Source organism: Leopardus geoffroyi, chromosome B1 (assembly GCF_018350155.1).
Source record: "Leopardus geoffroyi isolate Oge1 chromosome B1, O.geoffroyi_Oge1_pat1.0, whole genome shotgun sequence".
NCBI classification, from domain to species: Eukaryota; Metazoa; Chordata; class Mammalia; order Carnivora; family Felidae; genus Leopardus; species Leopardus geoffroyi.
The window spans coordinates 171,192,878-171,220,484 of record NC_059327.1 but is presented as its reverse complement, the minus strand read 5'-3'; the positions used below and the strand labels follow the sequence as shown (position 1 = coordinate 171,220,484).

General features: G+C 39.9%; 1 protein-coding gene across 26 annotated transcripts in view; it reads right to left on the bottom strand.

Annotated features, from left to right (window-relative positions):
• Window positions 1-27,607, bottom strand: part of APBB2 (amyloid beta precursor protein binding family B member 2) — a 382,870-nt gene that overhangs the window by 232,992 nt on the left and 122,271 nt on the right. For 15 of the 26 annotated variants that reach the window (XM_045474245.1, XM_045474241.1, XM_045474240.1 and 12 more), the window contains one exon: window positions 3,561-3,676. The exons of 10 other annotated variants lie outside the window; for them this stretch is intronic. In XM_045474245.1, coding sequence (XP_045330201.1) covers window positions 3,561-3,606 — 46 coding nt within the window. In that variant the 5' untranslated portion in view covers window positions 3,607-3,676. Of the gene's footprint in view, window positions 1-3,560; window positions 3,677-27,607 lie in introns of those variants that run through there. One more of the 26 variants, XM_045474254.1, reaches the window with a different exon arrangement.

Sequence of the window (27,607 nt, the reverse complement as noted above, 5' to 3'; positions counted from 1 at the left end):
AGAGAGAGGGAGACACAGAATCGGAAGCAGGCTCCAGGCTCTGAGCCATCAGCCCAGAGCCCGACGCGGGGCTCAAACTCGCCGACCGCGAGATCGTGACCTGGCTGAAGTCGGACGCTTAACCGACTGCGCCACCCAGGCGCCCCAACAGAAATTTCTTAAGTGCAGAAAAGGAGGAAACAGCTACCCTCTGAGAGGGAAAGGAAGGTGGAAGCAGAGCCAGGGGTAGGTGAGCGGCACGTGTTGAAGCAACGGACTGCCCTGGAGGCAAGCTCGGCCCAGAGCTCTGGAAAATGCTTACGGGGGCTTCCTGCAGACAATTATCAGATCGCATCCCAAACCCAAAGTGATGCTACAATTATCTAAGGATCTACCATAGGTAAAGCACTGTCCTCACAGGCAGAGAAGACGAGGGAAGTGAAAAAAGAGTTCAGTGTCAAAGTTCAGAGCAACTATATAAAGATTCCAAAATATAAAGAGCCATTTGGGACATAAGCTTCAGGAGGGAGATTTAAGAGCTACCTGGGCACATGCTACTACTATCTGGGAAACCAGGGACGCTTCCTGGGAATGAGGGCAATTCTGCTACACCCTAAAGCCACAGTAGAGTTGCAGCAGGTGGTCAAAAGATGGATCTGAATTCCAGAGAGGGAACGGCACAGGGACCCAAAGGCACCAGTATGTCTCGGTGGGAGGAGCCCACTGAGGCTAATGTAAGATATCTGCTGAGGAGTAATACTACCAACAAAAACTATTATTAACCATGAGTCAGGGGTACTAAAATAAGGGGCAGCGAAAGAAAATGTGGAGGACTCAAATGTCAGGGTGACCTTCTAGACGAGTGGGGATGCACGAAACATTCTCCACAGGGATGCCATTAGGTGAATTTGGTTGAATGTATGAGTCCAATTTGCAGGGAGAGGGACTGCAGGCCAGAGGTCAGGAGACTATGGCCACAGTCCAGATCCTGACAGCTACAGCTGGCACAGCTGAAGGCACGCAGGAGAATGGCTAGGTGCGAACACACAAAAAAACAAGGATGCAATCTTATTAGCCAGTCCCAGGATAGTTTTCAAACTCTAGTCTCAACACAAGCACTAATATCTGCATGAAAAGAGTGGGGAGATCACCTCTAGCTATTGACTTCTTATTCTGGTGTTCAATGGATGCCATGCCCCATTCCACCAAAGAACAGCATCCTATCCTGAAAGAAGACAGTGCTGAAAGGGAAAATGATGATCCTAAGACAGAAAAATCGAAAATCTAAAACTCCAATTTGCCGTATGAGCCTCAAAAATTGTTCAGAGCACAGCACTGTATACTATCAACCCTGGACTGATGGTTCTGACCACACTTAAGGACAAAAGTATAAACTCTACAGAGAATTTCTTTTCCCTTGAAATATTTTCTCTCCTCCAGGGAACATTGTGGCCCTGTTCAGACCTAGTACCGGTCCAGAAACCCCAGGTCATCTTAATTTTCTTGCCTCAGGTGACAGGAGACAGAGCAGCTGAGGGTAATGTTTCCTACCACTAAGAGTGGCCACTAAAGAATGTCAGCTGGAGGTTTCAACAAGCAAATCTTATTTCGTAATCAGGAGAAGGGAGATACAAGGGGGGAGAAAGGGGAGAACGGAAAGCACACCACATAAAATAAATGATGGTTTTTTAATATATGGAACTAAGGGTGCAACAACACTATTAAGAAGGAGACGAAAGGCACGACAGGGTGCCTTTCCAGGAACCATCTGTGTGCCCACCACAAAATGCAGCCACTCATCTTCGTTCCCACCCGGAAAAAAAGCACCATGCACAGCAGAGGCCTCTGGGAAGGCTAGTACATCCCTGGCACCCAGGAAGGGTAAAACAAGGACGTTTTTCTCCTAGAGAGTTCTTCCTAAGTCAAGTGAAGAAGAAATGCTTCCTTTCAACTATTCAACAGCCCAGTCTGCTGTGAAGCTCAAAGCCCCCTTGGAAAGCTCCAAAGATGTATGGTGAATCACTCACGAAGACAGTGAACGATGAGCTGGTCCACATACATAATTTTCTAAGTAAATTTACTTCTTCCACCCTGAGAACTCTGACAACGTTCAAACTTTTAACCATTTTGAAAGATGAATTTCTTCAAAATATATTAGATTGAACCACATAAAATTAGCATTTTTGTAGGACAAAACTGGTCAAAAAATAACAAATTCATATGTTTCAATCATAATACATGGCTTCCAACTTCTTTCACAGCAGGAATAGGCAAATTTTTTCTCAACAGGACAGATCGCAGATAGTTTAGGCTCTGAGGGCCAAGAGGCAAAGTAGATTATGTAGATGCTTACATACCCATTTAAAAATATAAAAACAATTGTCAGGTCCTACAAAAACAGGTGTAGGCTGGATTTGGCCCATGGGCTAGTTTGCTGACCTCTATCTTACAGTGTATAAGGGTAAATTTTTTCTGATGTTCACTATGAGAACTGCTAATTTTAGGGTAACATAATAATGCTGTTGGAGGATACTAAAGTATACGTGTAAAAGCTGTTTATCCCCCCACTGTGGGCTGTTATCGCTGGTGGTTGGTCTGAATCTCTGCTCTGTTGTCAGCTCTCCCTTCCTCCACTGCTTCTAACAACCTAGCTTATATTTTAGAAGCAATGGTCTGGGGGAGGGTTTGAGGGCAGTTCTAACTTTTCTATGAAGAAAAACATGGAGGTGTACAAGGAAATGGGACTTGATATGAATAAACATTGAAAAGAATATGGGAGCAAAGGCACTCTGGGAAATTACCCCAAGCACACCCCTGATTTGAAGCCAAAATTCCAGAGGTCCAAAGGAAGCAACAAAAGCAAATAAATATGTAAACAGCTGGCCCAACCCTAAAAGTCTAAATGGGGCAAAAAATAAGTTTAAGACAAACTCTCCTTTATAGAAATAGGAGAGATTATTAAAGGGGCAATAATAATTTTTCTCCTAAATTAATCTGAGATAGAGACAAACAGGAAAAGGCCACAACAGTAGCCATTCCTGAAAGACTATAATTGGAAAAACAAGTTTTGTGAGACACTGAAAGTCATGGCTGAGGGAATCAGGAGTTTCCTCCTTTGGAGAATGCTAACCAATAAAGAGTCAGGGGCTCTCTCCTTAACACGTATTCAACAACGCCATGCCCAGAGGACTTCTCTTCTGGGTCCAGGAATTTTTTTACTTAAAAGAATTGTAAAAATCAGTGGGAAATGATTTTAATTTATGGCACTCCTACTGTTTCAAATGTTATATATTGTGATGAAAAGGAAAACTTAAAAAAAAAACAAAACCCTATCTATGAGCGGATGCATTGAAACAGAAGAGGGAGACTGCTGATACATACTTCTGGCTTTCTATGGCCACTGGATTAGAAAAAGCCTAATTTAAATAACATTTCCCATCATTCAATATTAAAAACATACCCTAGAGCAACGCATCCTCCTGCATTTCTAAACACTCTCATTTAAATGTTACAAACCTTTACTGCAATAGTCTACAATGAAACTTAAAGGAAAAAAGAAGAGGGACCAATCCCATACGTACATGAGCTGCCTGGGTGACAGTGAGCCTCCGGGTACCGTCTGCCCATAGCGACCAGTCAGCACATTAGCAGGGGCCTCGGCAGTTTCCAAGTACTCAGGAAAGACTGAGATGGTTAGCTGTCGTGAGGGATAGGGGTGGGGGTGGGGTGAGACAAAAAAAAAAAAAAAAAAAAAGTAGAAACAAAACAGATTTAGGATAATGACTGCATTTTTTTTCATTAAAATGCTAATGATGACCACAAATTTCCAGCTAACCACATTTATGAATTATTCATAGTCACATGCAAGATGAAGTCCCCCTGTCACTGCAGGCACGCACAGAGCCTACTGATGGTTAGCATGTGGCCCCTGTAATAAGTGTGACAGAAGTGCAGGTCACTGCAAGTCTATCCATCAGGGCTGGCCCTCCCTGGCCCTCTTCAGAAGACCAGGCAATCCCACCCACATTTTGTTGGTGTTCCCCTCAACTCTTCCTTAAAGTCAAGGAACAACGCTAGCCTGGTTCTTTGTTGTGACATCTGAACTAATATCCTGTAAAAATAGAAATCTGCTGTACTGGGTAGAGAAGACATCAGACTGATTTTTTAAGAAAACTTTCCATTGAAGTATTACATAAATATAGAAAGAGTATACATACCATTAAGTAAACAGCTCAATGAATTTTCCTAAACTGAACACACCAGATCAAAACCTAGAACATTATCAGCACCCCAGAAGCCCCCTTCATGTCCCCTCCTGAAGTCAACTGAATGCAAAGATTACTTCTGCTCATTTTTGTAGACATCACATTGATTTGCTGTCATTATTAATTTCTCATTTAAAAAACATACACCGAACACTCCTATATGCCAGGCACTGAAATCCACAACCCTCTGATATTAGAAGAATATTAGAATTAGAGGAATAAAGACAAACCTAGTTACAGCAAGGTTGTAGGTAAGAGCATTGGGATGTTAGAGGCAATAGATTAAATGACAATAATGCTGCAGATAAAACAGCTGGGAAGGCTCTTTACGGGAATGGGTTGACATGTAAATTGTTTGACAACCTACATCTTGAAAATCTTGGTTTCTTACTCATGCTACCCTCCAAAATTGAAACAGCCCAACCCTGTTTTAAGGTAAATAAACACATACACCAGTGCATATCAGGACGGATAGGGGCATCTGTGAGGCGAGCACATCGATAGTAGAACTTAGCAGTATGAAAAAGCATCTTGTAAGTAAAACATCCAGAAGAACGATCTGCTTAAAATGACCTTTGGCTTGGGGTGCCAACATTGGGGTTTACATAAGTTTCATTCAGTGAAACCAGTACCCACCATCTCACGAGGCTTCAGAAGATGCTTCAATTCAAAGACCCCTCCAAGCATGACCAGATGAATAAAAATGAAGAGTCAGACATTTGAAAATAAAGACAAGGAAAGGGAGTACAGTTGGCCATGGCTCCTGCCTCTGAGACTGCCCAGCGTAATGCTTCTTCAGACAGCAGCAATGCCATCCCCCTCAGGCTCCTGCCCACTTTCCACCTCAGGTTCTGGCAAATTCAGAAGTGCGGGAAGTGACTTAGTTCTTGGAAAGCACTCCAATAAATACGCAACAGCAAGGTTCATTAGAAAGTCTAATGCAACGGAAAACACCTTAAAAAGTAGATTTTATGTTCTGTAGGCAGATTTTGTGATCTCAAAAGCTGTGAGGCTTCCAGAGCTGGTCTATTCTGTGACCATGAACATCTCCAGGCCATCTTTGGAAGACGGCTGAATTTCAGAATTCTAGATAAACATGTCACTGTCATTAAGTCAGCCAGGATGGACATGGTTCCAAAGAGATCAGAAACCTAACTGGGCCATTCCTCTTTGCATCCCCAGGGCATAGGATTCATAGCAAGCAATCAACAAGTATGGAATAAATCGACAAGCCAGTACATAAGTCAAGAGCTCTCACAACTAAGAGGTAAAGAGGCTAATTAAATGGTGAGAACAGGAATAGTCTATTCCTTCTTTTCTCAACCTAATTGACTCAAAGCCAAGCTGCAAATCAGACTCAACTGCATTTACTTTCCTCCTCACAGAAAAAAATCTTTATGAACTCATAAATGCATATAGTGTGGTAAGTAAGAGGATTCAGAAAAGATGAAATTATGAAAAACAGGATGCCTCATAAATGGGAAAATAGCTAGGTGCGAACATTTTGAGCATGCAAAGGAATAGAAATTGCCCACTTTACATCTGTCTGCCTTCTTTGTTACCCTTCTGTGTGAAGGACAGGACGTCATTACTCTAACAGCATGGTGCCTCTCCTCCCAGATGCTCATTCACACAGCAACCTCCTCAGGTTCAACCCACTGGGGCAACAGATAGTAATGAGATAATCAAGTCTGGCTTCCTTGAAAATCCAGAAAATTCACTCACTACAGGTCTATGTTTTTGTCCCTAATATATATTTATATTATTCATCATTTTGCATCTTTTACAACACATAAGCTCTGTGGTATCACTGATCCTACTGAACACATTTTACACATTATACGCCAGCACACTGCGGTACTGTCTGGAAATAACTTTAATGATTAAATTTCCCAAAGCCAGAAGCGTGGGTTGTTGCTGTTTTTTGTTGTGTTTGCTTGTTGTTGTTGTTGTTGTTGTTTTTTTTAGTAGGTATTGTGGGACATTTTTCTGACTGTAAAAAAATAACTCAGTCCTAAAAACATCAAATCTGTTTCTGCCCATCTGATCAGCCAATACCCCAAGAAGGAAACAAATCTTTGAGACTACCATTCTTTTCCCTATTTTTAAGAATACTAAGAAACCAAGAGGAACAATGCACTATTCACTCGAATGCAGGCCATTGAGGGGAGGAGAGGGATATTTATGCCAGTCCACAAAATGTTTAGTGTGCAACTTTTTAATTACTATATTTATGGGACTATCCATAATATATTCACTAACACAAATGCTCTACAGGGCCATTTATCCTCAACAAATACATTAATGTTTCCCTCCTCTTCTACAAACCCTTATTATGCTGATGTGAGGCAAAAATGCCAAGCATTCTCCTCAAAATAAACATTTCATGTCAACAACCACTTGCTCCACTATCTCCCTTTTTAACCATTTTATGATATTGTAGCATCTCTACTTAAGTATTTGCTGCTATTGACCTAAAAGACAAATCTGTAAACAAAATGTTAAAAAAAAAAAGACTTTGTTTAATGAACCATTTTTTGATAAGAAAGCTGGTGCAAGCTACTAAAAAAAATTGGTTATGCTCCTCAAAAATATTCTATAACTCATTATAATTCTCTGCCTCACTATGCTGTTATAATACTATATAATTTCTGCTTTTTAGAAACCGCAAGGAGGAAGAAGATCTTGAGAATGATCAAGATTTTCATAACAGTTGAAGGACTGACTACCCATCTAAGTAATAAAATGGGTTTAGCTTCAACCGTACTGGATTAAATTTTTTTTCTAAAATGTAATGCCTTCTCGGAACATACAGAATATAATTAATCTTTGGTGACATGGGATCATCAATATGACTACCAATTATCTTGCTCCGTTGGAACATGAAAACACTGAACTAAAGGAGCTGGCTCAGGGGATACTGGGCAGAGGCTGAGTTTCTACGGCCATGACCAGAGCTGGCACGATTGGAGTTCCTCCCAAAGCCAACAGGACACTCTGAGAATCAAAACTAAGATTGCTGAGGTTCAAACAGCAAGGAAAGTACAGGTATAAAAACACCCTGGAGAGCTAAAAGTGAAATCCAAGTTACAGATCCAGGTCTAGAACCAAGCAGAGTCAGGATCCTAGAGGAAGAAACAATCAATGGAATAGAGGGACAGGGTGCGATACTGGTTTTGTGCGCACTGCTGGTAAATGGAACACACCTGCCTATGAAGGCCAGTGGCGAGACAAGCTTCGGAGGCACAGAGGGCTTTCTGCTCTTCTACTCAAAGGCCGCTGACTGCTCTGCTCCAGGAGACACTTTGTCTGCCTTTCATAGTTTGATGATCTCCTCGCCCTCGCCCCAACCCTCAAGAGTCAAGTCTCATTGCGGTCAGAGTAGGAACCTTTCCCTTTCTCAAGTCAGCTATGATTTTGGAAACCAAATAAAATTTAGAAGAGAATGAAACTTAAAATGCCAAACTCCAGATAAGGTGTGAAGGGCACAGTGCACAGACTCTGAACCCATACTTGGGCAGCTGAGATGTCTTCTTTGTTTATTCCTTGGTTCTTACAGAATGCAAATAGTAGGGCTCGTTTGAAGTCAGTTAGTACAAACACAGCCAGGCCTAAAACATGCCCTGGGGTGATATTTGTAAATTGACTACTGTTATTTAACAAGGACTTCTTCTAGAGAGATCCAATAAGCCATGTATCTAGAAACACAATGGAATTAATTGCTCTGCCGTGAAGCATCTGTGGGGATGTGGGAATAAACTCAAGGGTTGGATGAATGAGGGTTTTGCCACTGGAGAATTAAGTGGTTGGGGGCAAGTCGATTACCCTCTATGCCTCATCTGTAAAATGGGTTAATGATACCTACCTTGTAAAGGTGTGAATAAGAACAAAATGTACAGCTCAGATGATATCAACAAATGTAAATTAAACCTTAATTAAGTGGAGGCACCGCACAGAAGCCCCTATGACACACAGATCTTTATTTAGAGCTGAGAAAGTCATCTGCCTTGTGGTTTCCACCCAATTCTTGCCAACTCATATGATAAGATTCCTTCCCCAAATTATTTTCAGCAGAACTTTTGGTTTATAAAATGTTTTTAGCTTAACTGCTTAAATAAGAAGTATAAGTACTACTGCATTTTCAGGTTTAAAAAAAAGCTAGAACGTAACCCCTCCCCCCCATTATGGTATTCTCAATGTGTTTCTTCCTGAACGTTTTCTTATCCGAGTTAGTTCTTTTCTCTTTTTCCCATTTTTTTCTTTTTTGAGTCTTTTTGGATCTTTCTTCTCTCTTTAAGTCAAGGCTTGCAGAAACAGTAATTAACATCTTTATGTTATTCGGAAGTTTATAAAGCACTTTCAAATACATTACTTTATTTCCCTTAAATTACTTCTACTTGCTTCTCTTTAGTTTCCCTTGTCCCACTTTCTAAAACACAGGCAGAACTTTCTAAAATCAGCAAAGTAGCAATTTTTACCTTTCCAACTGCCAACACATTAATACACAATACTTTGTACAATTGTCTAAAGTATACAGTATACCTAAATCCTAACACATCCAATTCTTCTTGTGAGCAATTTTTTTTTCTCTGCAGTGATGATCTTTTGAAGTTAATATACAGCAATATACTGACATCTTAAAATAAGACAGGTATAAAGTATACAGTATACCTAAGTATACTAAGTATACTTAAGTATACCTAAGTATACCTGTATACTCAGTATACCTAAGTATACCTGTATACTTAAGTATACCTAAGTATACCTGTCTTAAAATAAGACAGGTATAAAGTATACAGTACACCTGTATACTCAGTATACCTGTATACTCAGTATACCTGTATACTGAGTATACCTGTATACAGTATACCTGTATACTCAGTATACCTGTATACTCAGTATACCTAAGTATACCTGTATACCTAAGTATACCTAAGTGTACCTGTCTTAAAATAAGACAGGTATAAAGTATACAGTATACCTAAATCCTAACACATCCAATTCTTCTTGTGAGCAATTTTTTTTTCTCTGCAGTGATGATCTTTTGAAGTTAATATACAGCAATATACTGACATCTTAAAATAAGACAGGTGAATGAATCTCTTTAGGAATCATCAAAAATAATAAATGAAAAATAAAAGGTGAAAAATGCAGAAAGATAAAGTTCTTGTTTCAGCGTTCAGTAAAATTTCCATTATCTATCTTATCAGAGCTATTTTTCTCCAAGCTCTGCATTAAATAATCTGATTCTTAAATCTGTGAAAACCACAGGGGATGTGCCCATCTCATTAAAAAAGATGATCTTTTGAGTTATGATAATGAGAAAGAGCATCTATTTTTGGTTTTAAGGAAGAGAAGTATTTCCTGCTTGTTGCTCAGAGGCAGTGACACTTCTAGTAAGCTTTAGCACAAAACAGATGCCTAGCACTCTACCTATCGTGATGAAAACAAGAACCTTCGAACAGAATGTTTCCTCTCTGAACTTCTATATGCTCTCAGTCTTGATTTATCAACAAAGAACATGGAGCGCTTGAAACAGGAAAATATTAATTCTATCATGTGAAGGTAAACATTATTTTGTTTTTCGAAAAAAAGATGTTCTAAACTGTAGATTAGGAATAAGATCAGATTCCCCTGATACTCATTCAAATCCTGCAGGACACAAAACCTTTAAAATTTGAAATAGCTTCCTCTTTGCTTTACAGTGATTCACTAGGCCCATAATAATTTTACAATCTTTGCTATACCTTAATAATATGTTAAACATTGTAAAAGAAAAAAAATCACCTGCTACTGTTAAAATGGAAGTACTATTTAAAGACAAAGTCGAAACAGAGATTACATACGGTCCAGATTCTGCTATGGTGTTTACATGTCCAATAATGTAAGCTCTGGCACATTATAAACGTTCCCACATTTCATAAGAGGGAGTGATTTTATCCTAGAAATGGAGAAGATGTCATGGTCTAATGTTGTTCTGTACAATCTACAGAGATAACTCATAAAAACGCAGTGTCCTGCACAATACAAGTGGGACCACATAGAAAAGAATGTTTTTCCACCTTGGACACAACTCAAATCAAACTAGTACAAAATCCAAGAAAGACTGAACCCAGTGAGATTAAGGTTATGGAAAAGCATAGAAAGTGGAAGTTATTTCTTTACAATGTTGAAAGTGTATATGGGGCACCTGGGTGGCTCAGTCGGTTGAGCTTTGGCTCAGGTCATGATCTTGCAGTTCGTGAGTTCGAGCCCCACATCGGGTTCTGTGCTGACAGCTCAGAGGCTGCAGCCTGCTTCAGATTCTGTGTCCTCCTCTCTCTCCGCCCCACAGAGCTTGTGCTCTGTCTTTCTCTGTCTTTCAAAAATGAATAAACGTTAAAAAAAAAAGAAAGAAATTGTATGTTATTTTTGTGACTGGGTTTGAGGTCACACTTAGAATTTATACTTTAGAGATAACTGAGCCTTTTTCCTGTTATCTACTCAAATCAAGAAAGGGTGACAACTAGCTCATTTTGACAATGAGTACATAACAGGAAAAAGGCTCCATTTTTGGATGAAACTGAAAAGTATAATAAATGGAATCCATCTTGGAATAACCAAATAAACTTTTCTTTAATGGACCAGACAACATGAATCCAAATTGAATGGCCAGATATCAAAAGTTCACTAACAGGGATTTTCAGTTGTATGTGGTAGATTACAATCATGTGCTTAACTCTATTCCCTCTAAAATGCCACTAAATGACACTTAGCAAGAGGCAGAGATATACATATAACAAGAAAGAGAATGGAAGAGAAGAAACTTAATGGAAAAAAATTCTGGAAAATAGAAATCAGATGGGCCAATGATGAGTAAATTTGCAATGCAAGGACAGACAAAACTTAAATGTCTACAGACAGAACCGTCATGAAGAAGTAAGCCAATATGGGTTACTCAGGAACCTTAGGAAAGTGCAAATTCAGGCACAGTTTCATCAAAAGTCCAGGCTGGATGGAGAGGGCAGTGTGGAGATGCCACTGAAAACCAGAGTACTGCTTGCAAGATGTTTTAAGGAGCAAACTTCCAGATCCTTCCTCTGCCATGAAGCCTGTCAACTATCTCTCCCTCCATCTCAGGTTTGCTCCTTGCAAAAGTTAAACCCAAGAAGGTCTGGACTCAGGACACTAGGAACAATGACCTAGTAGAGACATCACACTGAAAGAGAGGACTGAGTGAAAGTGGACACTCTGAATGGAGAGATCCACAGCCCCTTCCCTTGCTGGGTTTCTACAGCACCGGCCACATAGGAAATTAGAAGACTTTTCTAGAGAAACTAACCAGCCCGAGTAAAGAGATCTACTGTTACTAAAACTACAGACAAAGGGGGCTTCTGAAAAGAAAAAGCCATCCAATAGTAAGACCACCAGTTGACGAGAGAGAGAGCTTGTCAACTTGTTCATGCAAAGAACTTCCAATCAGTTTTCAGTGTCTCCACGTATATCAAATGGACAGCAATCACCAGACATGTGATGAAGAGTCTAACATTACAAATAGAAACTTTAAAAGGAAACAGGGTCAATGCTAGAAGCTTTGGAAACTTCATATATACATTATTAACTCCGATGGGTAAAAGATATTGCATCCATAAAGCAAAAAAGAAGAGGATGCTATAAAAATAGAAATATTGAGTGAACAGGAAAGAATTCTTAAAAATTCATATTATGATCATAGATATAAAAAAATCCATAGAATGGTTAGAAAATAATAAAGGTAAATGCACCCTGGAGTAGAAGAAAAAATAAAAAACAGAGGTCAAAAAAATTTTTTTAACAATAAACTGAAGGAAAAATACAAAAGTTCCAGCATTTGACAAGGGTTCCAAAAAAGAAAGAATACAAAAAACAATGGGAAGAAAATTATCTTCCACCACCCCCTACAAAATCTTCACAATAAATGAAAAAAGTTACAAAAACAAGGCACGTTATGATGGATTCTCAGAATATTAGGAGACTAAAAGGAAAGACTCTAAAGGCTTCCTCCCTCCACTCAAAAAAGTCACATGTAAAATAACCAGAAACAGAAAAGCTTCCAACAATTCAATAATAAAATTGGAAGCAGACAAAATGGAATGAGGCCTCCAAAACTCTCAGGGAAAATAATTTCCAACTTTAAATTCTATACCAATCATGTATGAGGAGAGACTAAATGATATTTTCACACTTGCCAGATCTCAAAAAAAAAAAAATACATCATACACACTCTTTCTCAAGAAGCAACCGGGCAATGTGCCTCCGCAAAAGAGAGACAAAAGCAAGGGAGATGCCACCCATCCAGGTCAATTGAGAATTCCCAACATGATAGTAAAAGAAAATTCCAGGCCCACAGCTGTGCATAAGGTCTCAAGAGTAAAGTCCAGAATGGAGCACACAAGCAGAAGGTTCTGGAAAAAAATGTCATACACACATATGTGCACATGTAAGAACTGAGAGACAAAAGCTGTTGTGTCTGACCTTATTTGAGAATTTGGGGATGAATAAGTGAATCAAAAAAAGGAACTTAAGTATGCTGCACATAACAGAATATAAAGTCATAGTACACTGCATAGCTTAGCTGTGAAAAATATTTATAGTGAAAGTAAGCTGAGATACAACTATCTTAGAGAGTGAAGGAGAATAAAACAAAGCTAACTCCTAAAAACAGAAAACCCCAGAGCTAACTCCTTAACTTCCTTCATACGAATTCAATGTTTAATGTGCAAAATTGAAAAAAAAAAAAAAAAAAGAAATATCAACATGAATGTATTAATTAACTATATGGAAGTAAATATAAGAAAACGAGCTGGGGGCCCCTGGGTGGCTCAGTCGGCTAAGCATCTGACTTCGGCTCAGGTCGTGATCTCGCAGTTTGTGGGTTCGAGCATCAGGCTATGTACGACAGCTTGGAGCCTGGAGCCTGCTTCAGATTCCGTGTCTCCCTCTCTCTCTGCCCCTCCCCTGCTCGCACTCTGTCTCTCTCTCTCTCTCTCTCAGAAATAAACGTCACTAAAAAAAAATTTTTTTTTTTTTTTAAAAAGAAAAAGACCGGGGCACCTGGGTGGCTCAGTCGGTTAAGCAGCCGACTTCAGCTCAGATCATGATCTCGCGGTCCATGAGTTCGAGCCCCGCGTCGGGCTCTGTGCTGACAGCTCAGAGCCTGGAGCCTGTTTCAGATTCTGTGTCTCCCTCTCTCTCTGACCCTCCCCCGTTCATGCTCTGTCTCTCTCTGTCTCAAAAATAAATAAACGTTAAAAAAAAAAAATTTTTTTTTTAAAAGAAAAAGAAAAAGAAAAAGAGCTAACTGAATGGAAAGTAATTGCCTCTCAGAAGTGGAAAATGACAATGCAAATAAGCAGGCAGGAATTTATAAGCCATATATATTTTATATATATATATATAAAATTGTAAATAAAAATAAATTTTAAAAATGGCAGAAATTGATCAATAAATATATAAACCAGCCAACCATATAAGACAAACTGATAATGTGAGATTTCATTCTAGATATAAATTAGGAAACAGATAAATCTAAATCTGTTCCTCCTAGTTAATCAAACCGTTAAAATTTAATTTAATGCATTTTATCTTTAAGTAGCAAGAAATGCACAGGGAGGTCGAATATGCCTGAATCCTTAAGTCACGTCTCTAGCTTTGGTTAGCACATAATGAAAGGGTCCCTGGACACCAGGGCACAGCCATCTTTGTTTTCATCAAGTTCATTAACTGCAGCTGCAAATGGACATCTGTGTTCACCATTCCCCTTCTACCTGAGTCCCTACTGTGGCTTCTTACAGTGAAGGTTTGTCCTTATTGAAGGGTCAAGGACAGAGAATATCCAGTATCTGAACCTCCTTCCTTTGTTTGTGGAATTCATCATCATGTGAGTATTGATGAGAGCCACACCTTTCAACATAAAGGCAAAAATGGCGGGGGGGAGGGGGGTGGCACTCGCCTTCCCAGCACCCCTGCAGCTAAGGCATGAGCACATGACTTAGCCTTAGCCAACCCTGGATCTAAAGCTGGAGACACAAAGGCAGGAGCAGAGAGAAATTACCATGGGTAAGGGCAACAGCAACAATATCCAGTGCCAGAGGCAGCAAAGGCTGAGGTGACACCGTTGGAAGCAAGTGTCTGGTCCCACTGTGGTGGTCAGGGTGAACCAGCATTGTCCTGTGTTCAGCAACAGGGTCCATTTACCCTGCATAGAACTGATCATATCATATGACCTTGACTATGAATCTGGCTGTGTAGTCTCTATTCATTCCTGCCTTTTTACCAACTTCCAGCAGTAACAGAAACTACCCAATATCTTCTCAAAATATTCTTTCGCTGCTTAAATCATTCACCCAGTCTCCATTGCTTCTAAGAACCCTGCCTGATATACTTTCCCAGGATACATAGGAAGACATAGTTAGCTTTCTACTGAAGTTAAGAATAAAATGTTTATGCTGCATATGATACTGAAGCAGAACCAAGGGTATTTTTCCACAGGGAAACATGGGGGGGGGGGTGAGATCTTAAGTATAAATACAACTAAGCTGCTGGAATGTTACAGGTTAAAGAAGTTTCAATGGGCTCATCAATTCTTTGAATTGTTTTCTCTCATTAGAAAACACACTCCTAGTTCAAAACCACTAACTGACTTTGTAATCAGTTTGTGAATTGGGAGTTGCCACTATTTACATCTGGCAAAAGACTCACACTCACGATTCTTATTGTGAGTGGGCAGAAGAGCAGTGGGTGAGGAAGAACAATTTTGTCTTTCTGCTTAAAACAAAGTTTTCTGAGAGATGAAGTCGTCTGAGAGGCAGTGGTCAAGCACTGCACGTGAATATGGAAACGCAAAGCAAGCCAGCCAAAGGTTTACAGTCCACTGCAGAAACATCAATATTGCCAAGAAGCTACATTCATCAGTTCAGCGTACTGCAGCATGTTTAGTCCCAAGTCGAAGAGAGCTGAACCCGAGGCCATTTATCTGCATAAGTCTCAGGCTAACCACACAAATTCTGCAGACGAAGCTAGAAGTTAAGATAGATAGCTTAGAACTAACTGTTGATGTGATCAAAAGGGCTTCATACAAAGAGTCCAATGCAGTAATGACGTTACTAGAAATGGGGGTGCAAAGAAAGAAAGCTTCTCTCTGTGGTAGCCATTGTGTCTGGAAACTGAGGAAGTCTTTCATGACAAAGTAGAGCTACAGTTAAAGTCATGACACAGTACAACTACGGTTTTTGTTAGTTGTGCAGAACAAGATTATACACACCCTGTAAAGAAGGCTGATAAAATAAATGCAGAGCCTGAGGTGTGCATGTAATTTCCCTGCCTGTGGTGTTATTTCATAAAGACCTGCCAAGGGATCAATTCCTCAGTCACAGAAGTCAGGCTATAAATCACCTTGGAAGAAATTAATTGTACTTCAGTTGGTGATGTGAATGCCACCTCAAATTCTATCACCTGCCGAAACATCTTTACCGTATATTCGTCTGTGCAGTCAGTTTCCATGAAATATCTAATGGCCTCTAAAACAAGAGTTTCATTCCACAGTTGTCCAAGTGAATTATACTGCGCTCACACAGTGTTTTGAAAAGCTGAGATAAATTCATCTCAGTTAATCCCGGATTCAGTCCCCCCACCTTGTTTCATTTGGGGATCGCAATGGACAGTGACTCCACACAGCAATATGTGTGTGTTAGCAAAGTAAATACATAATCTAATTAGCACAGTGCTGTCAAGAACAAGGGATAGTTCTGCTATTTAGGTTTCAGAAATGAAAAGAGGGAAGAAATCAGTCCCAAGATTTCCCAATAAATCAGTCTCAAAAGCTGTTTCCAAGACTACCTTTTTGAGAAATTTAAAAGTCAGGGCCAGTTTTTTATGCACAAGTGCAAAGGAGGCAAATTCATAGCTAGCTAATGAAACTCAAAATGGTGGAGCCATAAACGGCTATTTGCAAAACAGAGTCATTGTATCCAAAGCCTGACTTAATATTTAGGTATATAGAAGGATCTCTTTGTTTTTCCCCCCTCTGCAATGACTTCAGAGATCATCCAGAAATTTACGAAGAGGGGTTTTATTTTGTTTTGTGTAGGTTCTAGTTCCATCCATTATATGTTTATATTTTTACTCTAAGATTCTCCATTGGATTATATAATCTCACAAATATTTTCTTAACCTGAATTTGTTTTTAGTAAACAAATATGGCAAGATGTAATTAAAATAGCACTGACTTCACCAATATCACAGAATGTAAACTGACAGCTAATGAAGTTCTATGGAAAGTATAAAATGGTGGGGAAAAGTAACTGAAAGCACGTCAGATGAGCCACCAATCCTTCAACACTTACTACAAACACAGCAGTCTGTAATAGGTGTGGGACAGAAGTGAGGCATGTGACACAGTCACTGGCCACCGGGAGCTTAGCATATTCATGCAACAGGACACATGGAACTATGAACAAACCCTGGATCAGAGACCTCCTGGAAAGATTTAGACTTTAAGGAAAAAAAGTTGGATAAGTCAGATGGGGTCATATTCTGTCAGATTATTAAGTCTATTATACACTTTATTTTTAAAAATTTTATGCGACATGAATATGTCCACACCTCTTATGTCATAAAGAATACTAATCAACAGTGCCGTCAAAGCCAATTTCATGCAACTAAGGTAATTTACCACATCTTGCCAACATCGCTCATCATATTGCAGTATTTATTTTTGACCAGTCTGAGTCTCCCACTAGACTATGAGATATTATAGGTCAGAGAGGTGTCCTACTGAACTTTTAATGCTTAGTCTTGGCAACTACTGAATACATGATAATCCATTATATTGTTGATAATGAATGAATGAATGGTGTTATAAGAGTAGCTGTTTATTTGGTAATTTATCTGAATACAAAGATTGGTTCTTCTTTTTTAAAAAAATTTTTATAAACGTTTATTTATTTTTGAGAGAAAGAGCATGGGCAGGAGAGAGGGAGAGAAAGAGGGAGACACAGAATCCGAAGCAAGCTCCAGGCTCTGAGCTGTCAGCACAGAGCCCAATGCAGGGCTCGAACCCACAAACTGTGAGATCATGACCTGAGCTGAAGTCAGACTGATTCTTGACCACAAAATAGTTCAGGAGGCTTCTACAAAGTTACATTTCATTAAGAAAATGGTGAAAATTAATAATCAAAAAGTATGTTACAGGTATTCATCGAAGCAGTATTCATTATAGGAAAAATAACATTCTGAATTTTCAGTAAGTAGGTAAAGTGCTGTTCTATGATGGTCAACCACTCAATAGATTATGGAGCTATTAAAAATGACAAATATGAAGGCCTACAACAGAGGAAAATTAAAATCCAACACAAATAAAAAACGTTTTAATGGTGGAAAGCTGAAAGATTTTCCTTTAGGATCACAAGGATGCCCACTTTTGCCACTTCTGTTCAACATAGTATTCTCAGTCCTAACCAGAGCAATTAGGCAAGAAAAAGAAATAAAAAGCATCCATTGTAAAGAAATCAATAAAAATATCTCCACTTGCAGATGACATGAAAACCCATCACAGATGCAGAATAGCCTAATGATTCTACAAAAAACAGTTCAAACGAATAAATGAATTCAGCAAAGTCGCAAGGTATAAAATCAACACACAAACATCATTTGTGTTTCTATACACTAACAGTGGGCAATCCAAAATGGAAATTAAGACAATTCTATTTATAATAGCATCAAAAGGAATAAAGTATTTAGAAATAAACTTAACCAAGGCAAAAGATGTAAACACTGAGAACTACAAAATGTAGTCTGAAAGAAATTAGAGTCAAATAAATAGGACATCCTGTGTTCATAGATTAGAAGATTTAAAACTGTCAAGATATCACTACTACCCAAAGTAATACAGATTCAATGCAATCCTTATCCAAACTCCAATGACACTTTTGCAGAAATAGAAAAATCTGTACATATTCTCTCTTGTAATAAACTTAAAGGGTGAATCACTACAAGTTACCAACAAACACTTATAATTAAACTATGAAGTAATATTTTGAACATCACACATTGGAAGCTACTATTCAGATCCAGAGAGGATCCAACACTTAAAATAGAATGGCATCAGGGCACCTGGTGGCTCAGTCACTTAAGCATCCGACTTTGGTTCAGGTCATGATCTCGTGGTTTGTGAGTTCAAGCCCTGCATCGGGCTCTGTGCTGACAGCTCAGAGCCTGGAGCCTGCTTCAGATTCTGTGTCTCCGCCTCTCTCTGCTCCTCCCCTGCTCACGCTCTGTCTCTCTCTGTCTCTCAATACTAAAGAAACATTAAAAAAAAAATTGTATTAAAATAGAGTGGCATCGGGTTACTAGAGGGAAGGTGGGAAGAATGGGTTAAATAGGTGATGGGTATTAAGGAGGGCACTTCTTGTGGTGAGTACTGGGTGTTGTATGTAAGTGATGAATCACTAAATTCTACACTTGAAACTAATATTACACTGTATGTTAAATAACTGGAATTTAAATAAAAATTTTTGAAAAAAATAAAGTACTTGTTTTAAAATGAAAAAAAAAATAAAATAAAACAGAGTGGCATCATCACCAATACTCAGGCTGACAATGGACCAAATTCATGACTTTTCACATGAGGCGATCACAGAGGAGACTTGGTATGTCGTCCTATCAGAAAAGAAGTCTGTTATTGCACTTGAAAAACATACCAACAGGATAGTATAATATCAAGTGATGGGAGGAACAGCCTTCTCTAGCAACAGATGCCTGGGTCTCCACAAAACAGCCAGTCACAAACCAGAGCGGTGTTAAGAATGGTAACCACTATCATCAGATACTGACAGGCTGAATCCGTTCAAATATTTGCACTGTGTACTTTTTAGGAGTTATTATAGATTAACAGAATTTCAGGTTGACAGTTAAAAATCATAGTACATATGAAAACCATTTTATGGATAAGAAAATGAGTACCCAAGGAAGAGCTCCCTATAGGTACCTCAAAGTCATATAATAACTAGCAGGTGGCAAAACCACGACTAGAACCTAGATTGCCAGGGTTTCTCCATCTTCCCTAATGAAATTCCTGAAGAACCACCTTAGTCTGTTGGCAGAAAAGGTTTCTATGCAAAACAACTGTTTCCCAGTTTATTGAGACAATATTGACATATGACATTGTCCTAGTCCAAGGTATACAACATAATGGTTTGATATATGTATGTATCAAAAAATGGTCACCACAGTAAGTTACAAATCCAGCCACCACACAGTTACAAATTTTTTCCTTGTGATGAGAACTTTTAAGATCTATTCTCTTACCAACTTTCAAACAGACAACAAGTATTGTTAAGTATAGTCACCAAACTGTACATTACACCCCTAGAACTTACTTATCTTGTAATTGAAAGTTGGTACCTTTTGATTACCTTCACCCATTTCCCCCACCTCCCTAACCTACAGCAACCTCAGGCAACCACCGTATCTCTGTTTCTATAAGTTTGGAAGTGTTTTTCTGGATTCCATATATAAGTAATATCATATGGTATTTGTCTTTCTCTCCCTGACTTACTTGGCCATCAAGGTCCACTGTTGTAAATGGCAGAATTTCCTTCTTTTTTTATGGCTGGGTAATATTCCATCATATACACACCATGGTTTCTTTATGCATTCAGTCACTAATGGACACTTAGGCTGCTTCTATGTCTTGTCTATTGTAAATAATACAATCAATGAACATGGGGGTGCAGATATCTCTTCTAGATAGTGATTTCATTTCCTTCAAATACATACCCACAAATGGAGCTGCTTAATCATATGGTAGTTCTATTTTTAATTTTTAAAGGAACCTCCATACTGTTTTCCATAGTGGCTATACCACTATTAATTACATTGTAAATTAATGTACATTAATTTACATTCCCACCAACAGTGCACAAGGACCCCTTTTCTCCACACATCCCTACCAACACTCATTATCTCCGGTCTTTTTAACAATGTCAATGTCTCACATTCTAAAACATGTGAGGTAATCACAAAACAATTTCTTGATGACTCTTGACTGCATCAGTATACGTAAACCACCTCACCCCAACTCCAGGAAAGGAACCTCCTAGGATTATATGGAAGCTTCCAAATGACACTGGACTTTTTGATAGCTGGATGTCACCAGCCCATCCCTAGGGAAAGGAGTTAGGTCTGCCCTATGCAAGGGAGACTTCCCAACATCAATTATCCTGGGAAAAGGCAGAGCCTGAGATAAGAAATGGGAATGAGCACGGAAAGACTTGACAGAAGGAAAATGGAAACCCTCCCTCTTCTAAGGCCTCAATCTCTTTGATGCCCGGACGCTACATTCAGATGTGCTGACAGTCCTTTCTGGGAATGAGAAGTGGTGGTCTCTACAGACAGATAGCCTTGTAGAAGGCCTGGTAAGGCTGTATTTAGGCCTGCCATATCTGGTAGCCAATTTCATGGGACTCTCTGGGTTTTGTTAAAAGTCGTAAATTCAGGGGCGCCTGGGTGGCTCAGTCGGTTAAGCATCTGACTTTGGCTCAGGTCACGATCTCACGGTTCGTGAGTTGGAGCCCCACGTCAGGCACTGTGCTGACAGCTCAGAGCCTGGAGCCTGCTTCGGATTCTGCATCTCCCTCTCTCTCTGACCCTCCCCTACTCGCACTCTGTGTGTGTGTGCACGCGTGTGTGTGTCTCTCTCAAAAAGAGACATTAAGGGGCGCCTGGGTGGCACAGTCGGTTAAGCGTCCGACTTCAGCCAGGTCACGATCTCGCGGTCCGTGAGTTCGAGCCCCGCGTCAGGCTCTGGGCTGATGGCTCAGAGCCTGGAGCCTGTTTCCGATTCTGTGTCTCCCTCTCTCTCTGCCCCTCCCCCGTTCATGCTCTGTCTCTCTCTGTCCCAAAAATAAATAAACGTTGAAAAAAAAAAAATTTAAAAAAAAAAAAAGAGACATTAAAAAAAAGTCATAAATTCAACTTTTGTCTGCTGTAGGTAGGTAATTAAAGGCACGTTTCCAGACTAGGGGTGGAGCGGAAAACAGGAAGGCAGAGCTAGCACAGTGCTGGCAGCAATGATCAGCAAGGCCCTCAAAGAACGCAGGAAGCTTTAAGACAGGAATCCGAGGCATGAATGCTAGGCTCACCAAATGAAATGGTATCCTTTCTTGATCAGGGGAGCTCAGAAGAGGGGGCATTAATTTGTAACTAGGAGACACAATGTGTTTCCTTGCAAATCATCACAGATTAAACACGGGTTTCTCAGTTCCAACCACACATACTAATAATTCAATGGCTGAGCACTCTAATGACCATCCAGAATGTTTACAGTCAGCATCCATTCTGACTGGCCAGACACTGGGTGTTAACTAGTTTGAGTCTCACCCTTCCAACCATAACACCTGTGTGTCCAGCCTCAGTATCTGCTATTGATTCCTCAGCCTGGTAGAAAACTACTTTTGTGTTAGATGCTTACAGTTTGCCCCAGATGCAGGAATGAATAAACATCCTATTAATAAACCCTAAGCAATAATCATTAGTCCCATTTTATAGGCTAGAAAATTGAGGCTCAGAGAAAGAGTTCACCCACAGATAGCCAGTGGCAGAGTCAGAATTTAGTTCTAAAACAACTGAGTTTTAGAACTCTAGAGATACAATCCCTCTACTGTGGAAAGTTACCCTCCTACAAAAGATAACGTTGCAGGGAACAAGAAACTATGGGACTTAAAGGCAAATGTACCACCGTCTCATAAAATACTAATAGGGAAAAGAGGCTGGCCATAACATGATTTTAATCCTCCATCAAACTCTCATACCACAATCATCGTCAAGAATTACCTGAGTACCTCAAGCTTTTACATATATCTGTATGGCAATATGTTAGTCTGTTTCTTCAGAGCCAAGTATATGAACTATAAAACCAATTTAATCCTATTTATCAAGAGAAAAACCTCAAAATACATTCTTTTTTTTTTTTTTTCAACGTTTATTTATTTTTGGGACAGAGAGAGACAGAGCATGAACGGGGAAGGGGCAGAGAGAGAGGGAGACACAGAATCGGAAACAGGCTCCAGGCTCTGAGCCATCAGCCCAGAGCCTGACGCGGGGCTCGAACTCACGGACCGCGAGATCGTGACCTGGCTGAAGTCGGACGCTTAACCGACTGCGCCACCCAGGCGCCCCTCAAAATACATTCTATTAAAGCCTTGGGAGTCCCTACGTAAATGTCTCATTTGATTAAAATATTACCACCATTTTCAACAAAAGACACAATTTAACAGTAAATTTAAGGGGAAAAATCTGAATTTTACTATTTTCCCTCCAGCCATTTCTTTAAACCTCTGACAAATCCTCTGTTCTAAGACATGATTTCTTTTACTTTCTACTTAAAGAACAAATGAAAATGCATCTGAATGAAATTACCACTGCTGTGGAAACAGTGAGATGCTAAATCAAAACTAGTGATGATGACAAGATTTTCTCGAATGAGGCCAGATTCCCTAAACACAACCCATCATCGTAATAACCTTTAAATGCCCTTTCTCATATGGCTACACCAGCCATTAGTTGGAATGAAAGTTCATTTTGTCAAAATCAGGTTATTTTGCTCAACATCTGATTCTCTTCAGTTACCACTCATCAGTCTTTCTACTTATTATAAGAGATCAGACACTAATCTAACATGTAATTTTACTGGTACTACATCTACATTAGTTGAATTCATCAAAGTAGTCTGAAGGCTGTAAGATTTCCTTTCTTAATTTTTTTTTCACGTTTATTTATTTTTGAGACAGAGAGAGACAGAGCATGAACAGGGAGGAGCAGAGAGAGAGGGAGACACAGAATCCAAAACAGGCTCCAGGCTCTGAGCGGTCAGCACAGAGCCCGACGCGGGGCTCGAACTCACAGACCGTGAGATGATGACCTGAGCTGAAGTCAGACACTTAACCGACCGAGCCACACAGGCGCCCCAAGATTTCCTTTTTTAAGAGAGAATTTTTTTTTTAAAGTTTATTTATTTATTTTGGGAGTGAGAGTGCATGTAAGCAGAGGAGAGGCAGAGAGAGGGAGGGAGAGAATGAATCCCCAGCAGGCTCTGCACTGTCAGCACAGAGCCTAAGGTGGGACTTGAACTCATTAACCATAAGATCATGACTGAGATCAAGAGTCAGACACTCAAGTGAGTGAGCCACCCAGGCACCCCAAGGCTGTAAGATTTCTGTTTAAAGACACAGAATGTCACCAAAGTCCCTCAGTTGGGTGGCCGTTTAATTTCCCATCCAAACCAGGACACATGACAGTGAAGGGGGCATTATCGAAACAACAGGAAACAGGCAGACTCACGACAGTCCCAGCAAACGGACACATATGGCCACCCAACTTGCTAAAGAACCAAACACCATACTTAAAAACCTAAAGTCTTAAAAACTGAAATCAAGACCATGGCAGGAAAGGGGCATAGAGGGCTTATGTGAAAAGGTCAGAGCACCAAGTCAGATCAAGAGAAGTCTTTCTCAAGCACCCAAACCCAATGGCATTTCCAGATTCCCTAAGCATAGTTCCTCCCACCTTGATTAAAACAGTTTGTATTTATGTGGCTTAAGTCCGTCACATGCCATGTGCTCTCCTTGCTTATTTCTTGGTTTATTTTATTGCCATCACACTCCTCCTTGATATTACCTTAACTTATGCCCCTTCCTCGGAGACTCCTGTCCCCTCTTCTCCCTATTTTATTTTCCATCCCTGAGCCAATCAACCAGAGTTACTGGGTATTTGCTACATATGAGGTATTGTGCTAAGGACCTCCTACATAAAATGAATTCAAACTGAATTAGATACAGTCCTTGCCAGGTAACTGCCCAAATTTTTGTTTGCAACACTTTGTTTAAAACTCAATACAGTTTCACCCCAACCTCTGTTTCTGCATATCCTAAGCAGCTCAAGCCGGGAGTAGAATTCCAAAGTAGTCTAGCAAAGCCACCTCCCTGTTCATTTGTAGATAATTTAGTATATGCACTGATGTAAAAGAACAATAAACTATTTTCGTTAGGTGTCAAAATGTCTACATCTTAAAAAAATTTACAAAAGCTCCCTCAGCCAAGACACACTTGCATCCCTATTTCCGCCATAAAACTGGTGATGGACTCATGATGTCTTGCCTGCCAGTGACTTTCCAGCAACTTGTAGAGTTTCCGGCACAAAACAGGCACTCGATAAATATCTATGGAGTAAATGAAGGAATGCGGGGCTCATGGTTAACTACTTTTTTCCTGATCCCAACTCCTTACCATTTTTGCTCCATTGATTATCTCCTCTTAAATGGCAGCCCCATTAGAGTAACAGCTTTGAGATCAACCCAAATCCCCAGATCAGATTCCCAGCCACTGAATAGCAATGTAACCCTGAGCAAGGTTTCTAATCATTCTCTATGCTTTATTTTTCTTATGTCTAAAATAATACTAATCATTCTATATACCTTATTTTTCTTATCTATTAAATAGAGATAGCACCATCCAGTTTGCAAGTTCTTTGTGGAATCTGTGAGATTTGAAAAATGAGTTACATAAAGGGTCCAGCCAGAACCCAAGAAATGTGTATTGAATGAAAGCATACATTGCCATTCCATTCTGTGGCTCCAGATCAAAATGTAACCATCAAAATCTAATTTGCTGAAGCTGAGCTTCATTCAAACAACAGATACGCATCAAGAGCTATAACACACAACTGAAGTCTGTCTGCTGTTGAACATCAAAGGAGGAGTTTAACATCTGCTTTTAAATGCAGGAAAACAACAATTAGTTCACAAGTAAAAGGGAAAGGTATATGATCCAACTTTATTTTCCCTACCAAAGTATCCAAGTATTAAGGGCTTACCAGCTTATGGCAGGCTGAAGCTCTATTGCAGGAGTCATACACTGGGGGAAGGTAACCCAGGAAATGGTTTTTAAATTCAGCATTTATTGATAACTCTTGCTTCTCCTCGTCAAGAATGTCCAGGCGAAGTGTGCCCTTACTCTTTTTTTTTTTTTTTTTTAAAGTTTACTTATTTATTTTGAGTGTGAGAGAGAGAGCTCTGAAGGGGCAAAGAGAAAGGGAAAGAGAGAGAGATTCCCCAGCAGGCTCCATACCATCAGCACAGAGCCCAATGTGGGGCTTGAACTCACGAACCCTGAGATCATGACCTGAGCTGAAATCAAGAGTCGGTCACTTAACTGACTGAGCCATCCAGGCGCCCCTACTCTTTTTTTTTTTTTTTTTTAATGTTTATTTATTTGAGAGTGGGGGAGAACGAGCAGGGGAGGGACAGAAAGAGAGTGAGACACAGAATCCGAAGCAGGCTCCAGGCTGAGCTGTCAGAACACAGCCCGGCATGGGGCTCGAACTCACGAGCCGTGAGATCATGACCTGAGCCAAAGTTGGACGCTTAACCAACTGAGCCACCAGTTGCCCCTGCCCTTATTTTAAAGTGCAAAACAGGGGCGCCTGGGTGGCGCAGTCGGTTAAGCGTCCGACTTCAGCCAGGTCACGATCTCGCGGTCTGTGAGTTCGAGCCCCGCATCAGGCTCTGGGCTGATGGCTCAGAGCCTGGAGCCTGTTTCCGATTCTGTGTCTCCTTCTCTCTCTGCCCCTCCCCCGTTCATGCTCTGTCTCTCTGTCCCAAAAATAAATAAACGTTGAAAAAAAAATTAAAAAATAAATAAATAAATAAATAAATAAATAAATAAATAAAGTGCAAAACAAAGCAGTCAAAAACCACAAGAACAAGATTGGATCTGAAGGGTATTTTTATCCAACTTGCTTGCTTTTCCAGCGATCTCAAATATAAAACCTCAAAGGAGAATAACATCATGAGTCTTTGTGCAACTTCGCATTTATGGAAGAAAACCAACTCTGTGACAGACAGGCACACGCTTGTTTTTGCTGCACGGCAATGTTTTGAGACCCGTTCTACCGCTATTTCACTTCCCCTCAGGCTCAACAGTGGCCGCTGGGAATAAGAAGGTCCCTTGTGCTCTATTTCCAGCACACCTGAACTTCTAGCCTACTGAGGCCATGAGAGCTATTTACAGACCTTTCCTTCCTCTTTTCCAGTAACGGTGGCGGAAGCGAGCTATGAAACTTCCCTGGGGTTTGGTTTCCTTTTTCCCAGCTCACTTATGCTACTCTCCTGGAAGATGAAAGAAACTCCAGAGTTTTTCAAAGTCCCGAGGCAATGCTGATCTCAAATAACATTTTCTTTTTTTAAAAAAGCCATCATTTCCTACTCTCCTAGGGCATACAGAGCAAAAGCCTAAAATCCCTCCTTAGAGTTCACAAAAGCAAATGTAGTAGTTACAAGAACGTGAACTCTGGTTTAAAAACAGCAAAGGGTCATCCTGGGCTACACATGGGCTGTAACACTGAAATGTCAAATTCCAGCCCATAAGCTCACAATTTTGGCCTTTAAAGAGTATCTGAGCAAAAGTGGTTCTCATCCAAATGTACGTTTTTTTTCCCCACTAAATTCCCAATGAACCAGGCACATGAACCAATTACCACAGACTTGTTTCTTAGCCATCTTCATTTATAGACACTTGCTCGCCAAGAACCATGGAGTTCAGAAACCAAGAAAACAGGATGCAAACATAGGTAGTCTGACTCCGGGGCCTCTGCTCATCTTCTCTGAACTAGGAAAACACTTCTATTTGTTGTCTAAATCTGAGTCAGTCCAGGACCAAACAAGAGTGACTATCAGCACAAGGGTTTCATGAGTTTTTGCAAACTGAGGTCCCTACCTGCATGAATGACAGTGTAACATTTTTTATGGACTCATAAATATCATTTAAGACATTTGAGTGGTTATACCTGACCCGACAGTGAAGCAGCAGGCACAGATTTAAGCTTCCAAAACGGACTCGCCATAAGTACATTTTAGTCTTGGCCTCAGTGTTTGATGGCAAGTCACAAATTATTTCTCAGAGAAAAATGGCAATTAGGAATTGCCTGAAACTTTAGCAATCAATCTAGACGTCAAATTAAAATCCAATGACTCCTTTGTACATTCTACTTAACCATAACTGCAACTGAAGCTTTACATATATAATAAAAAAATTATTGAATTTTAGGAGACGGAAAAACCGTAAGAGATTATTCATCTTATCAACATATATTTTATTAAGCAAAGAGTTATGAAAGACAAAGACAAAAAGTGAATGAGACTGGATCCCAGTCCTCAGAATCTTCCCATCTAGTAAATTAAACACAATAGTATGTAAATAACTATGACCCAATTCAAAAGGATAATATCAGAATATGTTATCAGAGGGACTCAGGTAGGGTATTAAGGGAGTTCAACATACAAAAAAGATCAC